Raw genomic sequence first — 11557 nt, forward strand, 5'->3', positions numbered from 1 at the left:
CATCGAATGCACTTCGGCATCGTTCGAATGACAACGATCGATAAAACTGTCATAAAGAGTTGTGTTTCTTACTAATTACATTGTACTTTAATTCTTTTATATTAGAAACCGTTACTCGACATGAATCACACGTGTGATGCTCCACCTTCTTAATGTTTTCCAATTCTTCACCGAAATTCATCAATATCAGAAAGCATTTCTCATCCAGGTTCAGTGAAGGAATGTTGAGCTTTTTGAACCTAGAAATTGCAAACAGTTAATAAATTTAGCAATGAAAAACAAAATAAATCAGCAAAGAATTAATAATAGTAAATACAATTCAGATTTAATTGCAGATAGAGATGAAGATAAGATTAGATGAGAATTTTCCTCTGCTAATAGCTGATAAATATATATATTTTTACTAGAATAACTAAATTATTATTTTAATTATCATTACAATTTGGTTATGTAAGTGAAGATAACTTTGTCTGGAAACTAGGAATTGTGGTAATTCCTATAGCATCGAGTAGGAATATTTTGTAGAACTATAACTATAAACTATACCGTTGTAGAAGTTTGAGAGCTTGAACAGATGAAAGGTTCCTCTGGAAGCAAGTGTCGAGGAAGTTTTGAAGCTGCAACTGGATTTCGAATATGTACTTCTTGAAGTCAACAAAATCATTGTCGAAATCCAACTTGCGGTGGTCAAGGATGTCGTAGGGCTTCTTTCTCATGGAGCTGTACACATGCTGGAACTTATTTGCCATTGGCTCAATGCCTTCGATTCGGGAGGTCATCAGAACTGAATAGGTCTCAATAGTGTTCAGCAGCTCAATGATCTAAAAGAAATAATATTCGTTTCGTTATTACCCACACGCACGCACGCACACATGCACGCACATACACACACACATACACACAAGTGACAATTGGTGCGATGGGAGATCACACTACAATTTAGTGGCAAATTCTTACAGCTAACAAACCATAACAACTCAACGTTGCATAATTGGAGGAAAAGCAATTGTTCTTCTACTATATCTATGTCTACTATATCTATGTCTACCTTATCCAGTCTCTTGCAGAAAGCATCAAACTTTCCAAATATGTACATTTCCGAGAAGTCGAATGGCCTCTCACCAGGGATGGTCTCAATCTTTTTCTTGATCCTTTGGAAACAACCTGAAATGTAAGGTATTTAGCACTGTGAATCCCTAAAAGCCTTTAACAAACATCTGCATTTCTCAGTAACACGTGCCTACGCTATTTACACGTACATATATCTTTGTGCAACACACATACCTTGGTAATCCCGGCAAAGTTTAATGCAGTTTCTGAGCTTGGTTATGAGTGGCGCCCTCTGCTGATCCCAGATTCTGTTTATGCCATTATCTGTGATGTAGTTACGACAGGCAGTAACCATCTGATTGGTCACCTATAATAAAACAATGTATTGAAAACATATAAATAGATGGAAAGATGAATTGTTTACGACGGCTTTGCAAAATTCAGGAACAACAACTGCCTAAATGCATGTTGAATACGACAATCAAAACCGAATTCATTGTATTTTTAAATTGACACACCTAATCTGACACGAATTCCACATATCGATATATTGATACATATCGATACTTATCGATATTGTATAATAAATCACCACACATCATTACTTTTATGAATAATGACGTCATTCTCTCGGACGTGTTGTAGTAACGCGAGATGCTGTTGATCATGCGTATGACATCTATCAGACTGGGAATGCAGTCGGCCATGCTGACGGGGTCAGAGTGGTACAACGGTTCGCAGGGCTTCTCTAACGTGTACAGGTACTTCACATTGTCCTTGGCTTCGTTAGCAGCATCTGTTATCCGGTTGTCAAGCTCCTTCCACACCTGTAATGATGTACACAGACAGCATGCTGCTCAATGAAAATAATTTTGATCTTCGCTGCTGTTAACGGCTAATATTTCCACTAAATAAAAAGTTATGTAAGGTAACGCAGATACGATCGACAATTAATCATTTTCTTTCACGGTACAGACGGATTGTCACCCGAACCTTCAGAACTCTGGATTTTGCAGCATTCAGTACACAGATGGCCATCCTGCAGTTATGGCTCTTGATCTGCTCGACGATCGAGTTAAACCTAGCCATTAACTGCCGCCAGTGTTCCAATTCTGCAAGTGGGCCCGTGTCATCTGCCTCTTTTCTCATCTGCTCACTTTCTGCTAAGACCTGCACCAGATTTAAATAAGATTACGGCATGTTACACTCGGGTATGTCTGAGTAAGGGCGTATGCATTAGCCTGTTTCTTTCAAGTCGAATTGTATCTGTGCATGCACCTGATCCAGTATACACGTATCAGTTCATAAAGGTATTACATGATGTTACCATTTGATATCTGTACGACCATACACGTAGGGCGTCAAAGACTACAAGACATGCAATACCACATGACTGATACAGCATCACTTACAACCATGAATGACCTTTCAAAGTAGACACAAAGCCATGATTACCTGCTCGATTTGTTTACACCATGCCGATACCAGTTCCTCCAGAATGGTGAGAGTTTCAGGTTGGTTAGCTGCCTGCAGGCAATCTGCCATTGACTTCAGCTCTTTTAAGTCAAATGCTTCACAATCCTTTAGCTTTAACGCTCCAGTTACACTAGCCTGTGCGCCTGTACAGGGTGAGGAAGGATTGGAAGGTATTGGGGGTACGATGGTATCGGAATCAGTTAATGGCAGAGATTTCGACTGTTTTGAGTGGCACTGAAGAAGTGAACGAGGGAATACGACATTGGCTTGTCAGGACAAATTAACAAAAAAAGAAACTGTTAGAATAATACTAACTAGTGTTTTAGAATAGAAAGTTTTTCAAGTATCCATTATACATACACACAAAATTACACGCACAGATTGGGCGACTACTACAAATAAAAATGTTGTGCTTGAGTGCAGTTTGTTGGTGCATGCTAACCTGAGTCAGTATATTTTTAATCTCAAAAATAGTAGCTCTGTACTTGGGCATATGAAAGCACACACATGAAGATGGCTGGATATAACGACTCCACCAAATACATACCTTCAAGAAACAGCAGAAAGTTATCGTATGAGTCCAGAAAACTTCTGCACGTCTTACGACCCTGTGGCGTCTCATTGAGCGCGCCCCAGTCACTTACTGAGTGAATCGCTGGCTGGTAGACATGAGCAAGCAGCTCATGAACAGCAGCTAATACACCAGCAGGATCAGTAGGGTCAACATTGAGCGAGCCACATATGGCTTCCTACAAACAAAGCACACAAGTGACCACATCACTCCAACATCCTATCGAATATTATTTCGTTAAATATTATGATAATACAACGTTTTTACTTGATAAAGTTTATTAATTATTGTTGGCTAAAATAAAAATCAGTAAAAAAAGACTGTATTATAAATAATCAATATTCTTATAATCTATTCTATAATTTCTTCTATTCTATATAAATATTCATTGTACGGCATAGGATTACTGCTGAAGATATAGAAAAGTATGCATGCTTACAGAGTACAAGCGAAATGCAGAAGCACCTCACCTCATGTATATTTCTAGGAGTCAGTGCTATCTCTGATTTGACACGCAGAAAGAACACACACTGCCCAGCGAGACCCATATCTGTGCCATTTGTGACGCATAGCCGTAGCATCTTGCCTTTCTGTGCTCCTGGGTAGATTCTGCCACATTCTTAAATGTTAGCCAGATATTTGTTATTGTTAAACATTCATACTATCCTATTTTGATGATACACTGATGGGTATTTAGTGTTTTCCCCATAGAGAAAATTGGGCCAAGAATTAACTGAACAAAGGTCAATTTATAGCAAGTGATTATAAAAACCTCTAAAACTTAACTTGAAACAATAAAAATATATTTAGACAACTGGAACGTTATTTTTTCCAATCTACATTCATACTGCAAAACAACTGATCGAGTCCAGAATGTTAGTTTTTTCCATTCTACATGTATACTGCAAAACAATTTAATGATCAATGCCCACTTACCCCAGCCTAAAGGCTCAGACTCCTGATAGAAGAACATTACAGTTCGAGAACCATCCTTCACAAGAAATGCATCAAGGATGCAAAGGTGCTGCAAGACGAAAATAACAATAAAGTAACTACATTAATTATTAAATAATGTCCTTGCCAATTTAACCATAGATATCTGTGTACACAATAAAACTGTATTACCAAATGTGAACTGGTCATATATTTGATATGTAATTGTAGGAGTTTTTGACCCAACTATATAATTTCAAGATCACCATACCTCGCCACTGTCTAGGACAAACTCCTCGACAGCCGTGGCATCCAGGCCAAGTTTCTCAGCGACCATGTCCATCAGGTATTTATGGCATGGTCCTAACCTTGGTTTGCGAGCTTCCCGAGCTTCTTTTGCTCTTGCCTAAAAAATGATTAATACACAGACTTTGTTCCATTAATATGAACCACATTCACAGCTGTATACAGAAAATATGCTACAAATACGTGAGCCAGGTCTAACTAGGCAGCTGAATGCATGACATCATCCACAGATGTATTTTTACTTGTCAAGATTAAACATGGACAGTCAATAGGCTAGACGCAAACCTGCTTCTCCTTATTGCTCTCAGCTTGGCTTTGCATATTTATCATGATGCTGCGTCTCCTGTTGCGAGCCAGAGGGTTTGTCTGAATGGAGTTAACATTACCACTAACTCCCCTTATCAAACCTGTCTTAGAGCTCCCATCCTGTATAAACGACATAAATCATTCAGATCTACCACACTAACAATGCAGCACCAAGTCTATGTCTCATCCACTCTACAATGAGAAACATACACAGACAAACCTACATATATAATGGCCACTCAAAGGAAATGCCCAAAGTATAGCCTTTATGGAAAGGTTGCATTTCTATAGAGGTAGTTAGGCAGATAAGGTCTATGTCCCCTTGACCTCTGTTTGACCTGGCTCGTTTAGCTATTTCTGACTAATATATATATATATATATATATATAATATATAATATATATATAGGGTTAGGGTTAGGGTTAGTCAGAAATAGCTAAACGAGCCAGGTCAAACAGAGGTCAGGGAGACATAGACCGGACGAGCGGTAGTTAGCCTTTTGGAATTTTCGCAATCCACATATATACAACGTATATTATCGCCCTGTATTTTTATGAATGCCATACTATCTTTGTTGGGTTGAATATATATATATATATATATATATATATGTGTTTCACATTATATAGTCACAGGTTTTCCAGACGAGTATTTTAATATTCTCTAACATAATTATTCTAGGACCACTGTACCTAAATTTGCATTTATGACTGCTGTCAGTAATGAGGAAGTGATAGAGATATGATACAAACACGGAGATACACTGATCACCTCTACTTCAACCTTAGTTTTTAGACCATATAATATAATAATCCATTCAATATACTCAAAATAAGCTAAAAAAATGTTACGTTCTATAAATTCAGTGGCATCATTTTCCACAATTCTATACTGGAAGGACTTTTTAAAGTGAAACATACTGGCTCTTGAAGAGTGGATGCAGACAGATGTGCAGATGGACTTTCACCAGGCTCTGCCAAGTGTCCCTCCATGGTTGTTCAAAGGCAATCAGCTAACAAGAAACCATAACCTAGCCCACGTTCCAAAGAAATCTGATACTGCAAGGTCGTCACTCCTAAAACTAAAAGGAAAATAAAGCAATCATTTGTCATTTTATACGACGTCATACGACAACGACGTACCCCTTGAGCGCCACTAAGTTGCACAATTCCTGGGGGACTCCGACTGTATAATAGTGAGACTGTATTACGAAAAAGGTAACTGCTTAGTAATTAGATAATTGACTAGTTAACAGCTTAAAATATATTCTAGACCTTCATATAGGAACGGAAAGGCAAAGAGTCAGCACCGATTTCATTAGATTTGTAATCAAAATATAAAGCCAGGGAACCTACTATTCAGAACGGGCGCTTCCTGTTGTTATGGTAACCATCATTCCTCAATCGTTGCTGTACAAAATATAGTGCCGATCTTTTTCAGACTATAAATACATTCCGTCGCTCATATAAAATCATGCCGTAACCAACTAATACTTGTTTTATTGAAATTTATACTTAAAGTTAAAATTCTAAGTTATATATCACGAAAGTAAATTGTTTGCGCATTTATAATTGCTCCGCGTGCGGTAAAACGTCAGCGCGTCATTGAATGTTTATTTACATTGGCAGGCAAGCTGGGCAAGCTACACGCGCGCTTTTGAAGTGTTGAATGTTTGTAGACGTTAACCAGCTTACCGTAATCACCTTATACAGCCTAGATATATATGGCCAGTGATACATCCCAACGGATTATAATGTCAGATGCTATTAACACGTCTGAGGCAAGATTTCTCTGTTTAGAAGTAGATGATCATTGGAATTTAAAAGCATTTATTGACTTCATCTTGATCGACAATCACAATGTGATATTGATATAACTTGATGTCTACTTCAGTCTTCAGTACTTGATCAACATTGACTTGACATTTCCACCCTCCGTGTTCGATACAGTCCCTTAGACTTTGAAGACTAGTTGTTATTATAGTTATTATGAGGTTGTGATGTTAGATCGTATCTCCATGAGTCCATGCACGCATGCCATGGCTGAGGATGGCATATATATATGACAATTGTTCAGTACGGTACACTTCTATACAGTATTCAGTAATAGCCCTTCGCTCTGCATCTGCCACAGTGCGTGTGGCTGTGGCAGAGCGAAGAACTATAATAGTTCTAGAGCTAAGAGTAAGATACTCTAATAATGTAGATCCGACTGACCGCGACCTCTGATGTAAACCCGACAGAGTAGAACAAAATGGAAACTACTTTGTTCGGTTACATTGTTCTACTAAGTCTCTCTCCGGCTTCGATATGGTCACCTGGACTTTGAAGACTGATCATTGCGATATGGATGTGTATAGGGTAGTTGTAGAATGAGGGTTGGAGGAGATGAAAACGTAACGAATGAGAAAAAAAGGTCAAAGCAAAGATGCTTAGCATGCAAAAAGACATTATTGCAGATAAGATGGGGATGCAGGGAAAAAAAGAGGGATGGACAGAGAGAGGTGAACGGAGGCATGAGCCCGCATCTGGAAAGACGGATATTGTAGTTGTGTAGAGGAAAGAGAAAGGTGGAATAGAAGGAGGAGGAAGGAAAGGAGGACGAGGAGGGTATATGCAAACATCTATCAAACATGAGCATAGCCAGCTCAGTGTATGTTCTTTGATTGGCTGGATCACTGTGCCCTGCAACCTAATATCTCATCAACTTTTCCCCTAATGTTTTTTTCTGTTTCCACATCCTTATCACCTAACCCTTACTTCTCATATGACCACATCACGTCATCTATTTAGCCCCACTCCCCCTGTCTCCACACCGCCCTCTAATTTCCCTGATCCTCTTCCTCCTTTACCGTGTCTATAGTTCTAACTACTCCACCTTTGCCTCTTATCTGGTCTCACATTTGAGAGATGAAGATCAAGATTAAAATTGCTCAATGTTATACTGTGATCTGTTTGAAAATCATCTCAATCATCTCAGTGTGAATTTGGCAGATTGCGATGAGAAAGAGTACATTTTACTCCTGATTTTACTAATGTCACTTTGACATTGTAATACTATAGTACTAACATATTTTGTGGATGTCATCTATAAGGTGAGCGAAATAGACTCCGACGTTGAACCTGAAGTTGAAGACAAAAAGTATTTCACTTCATTTTCTGACAACATTAAGCAAGCTACTGCACGTCGCAAGTTCAAATGTGGAATTAAAAGGCATCCAGGGCATTTCCAGGTAGTACTGACTGATATCAATTGTGCATTTGGTCAATTGTGAGAGTTTAGTTAATGTTATAACTTATATTATTATTATCAAATCAATAATAATAAATATTATTAACCCCGTTTCCATTAACTTCCAGTTGAATTGTCGTACACACAGTAACAAAGCAGAGAAACCTGGTCGTTACTACGATGGCAAGAACTATAATACTATATCTACAGACAGGTTGCATAGAGCAACTCCACATCTTACCAAGATGGCAATTGCAAAGTGGGTATAAACATGCTGTGTATGATGCAACACAACAATCTGCTTGATTTATACATTGAAATTTTGCACATCTTTAGTTCAATGTGAATAAAATGGCCTTTTAATCACTTGTATCTTGGGATTTTGATGAAAATATGGAAAGACCTTTGTGAACATCCCCTATGGTTGTATATTTATTTTTCTACATATTTAGAAGTAGTAACAATGATAAAGTGAGATTTCTCGGCCAGTAATGGAAAATTGTATTGAACGACATCTCTCTAGATTGTGATCATTATGTGTTTCCTGTGCAAAATATTCATAATTTTTTCTTTACTAGAGAAGTGAGCAAAGAGCAAAGCCGGAGATCATCAGTGGAATCAGAAGAGCTGCAGGCTGCATGCAAACTGTACTCCACACTTAACCATGAATTTCAGAACTGTATTTCAACTAATGAGGCAGGTCTCACTGTGCAACTCTCAAAATTGACGTGGATGATCAGTTTCGTAAACACAACAGACGGCTGACAGTAATTTAATTTTGAAATGTGTAGATGTAGGTAATATGGATATTTATTATAATATCATTCACACAAGGGTTATCAAAAACGACGTTATTCCACCACATATATCCTGTCCTGTCCTATGCTGTGTTTTCAGGATATCAGCGAACAAAAAATACAGACAGCTACAAAGAACTCTGAAGACAACAAAGAGAAAGTACTGAGTACATTGCTATACAAGTTTCACGAGGCGAACCAGAAAGTGGAGCTGGAGGATGAGAGAAAGAGACGTCTACAGGTCCTCAATGTACTTACTATGGATGATGAAGAAATAGGCCAGGTACTGGCAATGCCAATGCTACATATATAACAATTGCGTTTTAAAGGAAAAAGCATAAGCTTATTTCTGGGCATGAGCTATATTTATTACAAGACCAACCAAGTGCCACAGAATTTAGCACTCATAGTGTATCGAAAGATTAATTTACAGCTACCTTGTACAGATCAGTGAAAAGTACTTATAATAAAACGTTTCTCACTAGATCTGTTGAACCATTCTTAAATGTCTGAGATTTGCTGTACAACCTATTACCTTCAAGTTTTGATGCCAAAAGGTGCATCTCTAGTCTATTTGTATTGCAGAGTGATGATAGGGACCTAATTCAAGCAATGTCTGAGACAAATGAAAATATGGCTATGGTGCAATTAGACCTTCTTACAGCCATCAAGGATCTTGAGGTAATTAAATCTTACACGGTAGATGTACATGAGAACTAATAACATGTAATAGAAAACTTGGAAAGGGAACACATTGCACATACACACATGCACTCACACATACACACATGCACTCACACATACACACATGCACTATAACATACACACACACACAAACATGCACTCACGCATGCACACACGCACACATACACACATCAACACATTCATGCAGGCACAGAAAGGGGTCTCTAATCAGGGTGTTTAATATTTTATTGACCAATAACTTTAGGTTAAACTGCAGGAACTAATTTTATTAGGCGTTCAGAAAGGTATTATAGTAATGAGTTTATGGTATTAAAAATGTAATGCTGGTTATAGGAAGAGGAAGAGACAGAGAAAGAAACGAATATGGACAGAGCTAGGGATATGAAAGACATCTGTACTCGAGAATTGTTCAGAGCAATGCAAACATTTCGGTCCCAGGCAGTGGTTAGTATATAGCATGTAATACACCTAGATATATATAAAACCAATTTGATGGAAATTTATAACACAGATTTCACATTCACATTCACATCACGTGTGCATCATTCAGTGTGTTAGATTGAAGAAAGTCTGCCCCAGGCATGTGCTGATTGGTGAAACAGCTGTTGTGTATGTGATCGAATATTAATAATTTCAACTGTACCATCTGTATTTGGATTACAAAGGAATGTGAATTGGCTCGTTGGTCTAGGGGCATGATTCTCGCTTTGGGTGCGAGAGGTCCCGGGTTCAAATCCCGGACGAGCCCTCTTTTGATGAAATGATACATTTAGGATGCAAAAACAAAGTTAGCAAGGTATGAGTGATCGTCACGGATCATCGATTATACTCGATGCATCGTGTTGAACCGTGCTCGAACCAAGCCGCATTGGTTATCAAAATGCCATAATCGATTTCATCAAAAAGCAAAAAAAATTTGTTTGTTTTAAACTTGAGACAATGATAACTTGAAAGATACAGAGATGAGTCATGCGGCTACTATAGCAAGTTATCCTTTATTAAACATACGATGTATTATACACGACAGTTAGTAAACAGTGCATAGAAACAAACGAAGTGAAAACAGGGCTGAAACAAAGCAGCATAACATGGCACACAACGCTAGCATGCAGGCAGACGTACATGCCACACGACGTCACTGCAACACTGCAGCATTCAACACCCGCGAGTAACCGAGTTGTAAATCGATTCATCGTTAAGCTGGGTCGCAACCGTGATCGATTACGAAGATTCAACCGAGTTGACAACACTAAGAAGGATTAAGTTCTAATGAGAGAAGAAATATGGTGACATTTCTTGAGATTCTCACTGGCTGCGGTTGTCCGTAGGGGCATGAGTTCTCGCATTAGGGTGCGAGAGTCCCGGGTTCAAATCCCGGACGAGCCCTATTTTGATGAAAGGATACATTTTAATAATAAAAACGAGAAATGAAATATGGCAAGTCATATATTTTGTAACTGGCTCGTTGGTCTAGGGGCATGATTCTCGCTTTGGGTGCGAGAGGTCCCGGGTTCAAATCCCGGACGAGCCCTCATTTTATAAATTAGGTCTGTTTTCGTGGTTTAGAAACATAATTTTTGTTTGTAGTGTGAGTTTAAAGGTCATTTAAGTTTTGTGTCAAATGCTTTTATCTGACAGACCCTAAAAGTTGAATTTACTCTGTAAGATTTCACGTGGCTTGTTGGTCTAGTGGTATGATTCTCGCTTCGGGTGCGAGAGGTCCCGGGTTCAACTCCCGGACAAGCCCTCTTTTGATAAAACGATACATTTGAATGAAGACAACAGTCACAACGATACTTAATTAGAAGTAATATATGGCGACAAATGATTTCTCAACTGGCTCGNGGTCTAGGGGCATGATTCTCGCTTAGGTGCGAGAGGTCCCGGGTTCAAATCCCGGACGAGCCCTCTTTTGATGAAATGATACATTTTAATCAAAAAACAATTACAAGGATATCTAATGAGAGAGGAAATATGGTGACATTTGAATTCTCAACTGGCTCGTTGGTCTAGGGGCATGATTCTCGCTTTGGGTGCGAGAGGTCCCGGGTTCAAATCCCGGACGAGCCCTATAGGAGTGTTTCACGTGACGTCATAGATCAGGTCACGTCTATTTGTTATGTGTCATGGTTGGCAGAACGAAGCGTGCTGCCTGACATTTACAGATGAATGACCACATGTT

The 11557-nt window shown here is 38.7% G+C and overlaps 1 protein-coding gene and 4 non-coding genes across 5 annotated transcripts in view; 4 read left to right on the forward strand and 1 right to left on the reverse strand.

The window, feature by feature from the left end:
- LOC106808396 (dynein heavy chain 8, axonemal-like) overlaps positions 1-5634 on the reverse strand; it is a 58572-nt gene extending 52938 nt beyond the window's left edge. The window contains exons 1-13 of the mRNA XM_014811106.1: positions 5563-5634; positions 4622-4762; positions 4302-4436; positions 4034-4121; positions 3568-3716; positions 3074-3275; positions 2506-2669; positions 2044-2220; positions 1656-1877; positions 1285-1417; positions 1049-1164; positions 547-821; positions 146-239 (exon numbers count right to left, since the gene is read on the reverse strand). Coding sequence (XP_014666592.1) covers positions 146-239; positions 547-821; positions 1049-1164; positions 1285-1417; positions 1656-1877; positions 2044-2220; positions 2506-2669; positions 3074-3275; positions 3568-3716; positions 4034-4121; positions 4302-4436; positions 4622-4762; positions 5563-5634 — 1968 coding nt within the window. The remainder of the gene's footprint in view (positions 1-145; positions 240-546; positions 822-1048; positions 1165-1284; positions 1418-1655; positions 1878-2043; positions 2221-2505; positions 2670-3073; positions 3276-3567; positions 3717-4033; positions 4122-4301; positions 4437-4621; positions 4763-5562) is intronic.
- A 4417-nt stretch (positions 5635-10051) lies between these two features.
- Positions 10052-10123, forward strand: Trnap-ugg. The gene has a single exon. It is a non-coding gene; the product is annotated as a tRNA-Pro (tRNA).
- Positions 10124-10834: 711 nt separating this feature from the next.
- Trnap-ugg lies at positions 10835-10906 on the forward strand. The gene has a single exon. It is a non-coding gene; the product is annotated as a tRNA-Pro (tRNA).
- Positions 10907-11050: 144 nt separating this feature from the next.
- Positions 11051-11122, forward strand: Trnap-cgg. Its single transcript has one exon. It is a non-coding gene; the product is annotated as a tRNA-Pro (tRNA).
- Positions 11123-11373: 251 nt separating this feature from the next.
- On the forward strand, positions 11374-11445 carry Trnap-ugg. The gene has a single exon. It is a non-coding gene; the product is annotated as a tRNA-Pro (tRNA).
- Positions 11446-11557: the final 112 nt, after the last annotated feature.

This window comes from Priapulus caudatus, unplaced genomic scaffold (assembly GCF_000485595.1).
Source record: "Priapulus caudatus unplaced genomic scaffold, Priapulus_caudatus-5.0.1 Scaffold273, whole genome shotgun sequence".
NCBI classification, from domain to species: Eukaryota; Metazoa; Priapulida; class Priapulimorpha; order Priapulimorphida; family Priapulidae; genus Priapulus; species Priapulus caudatus.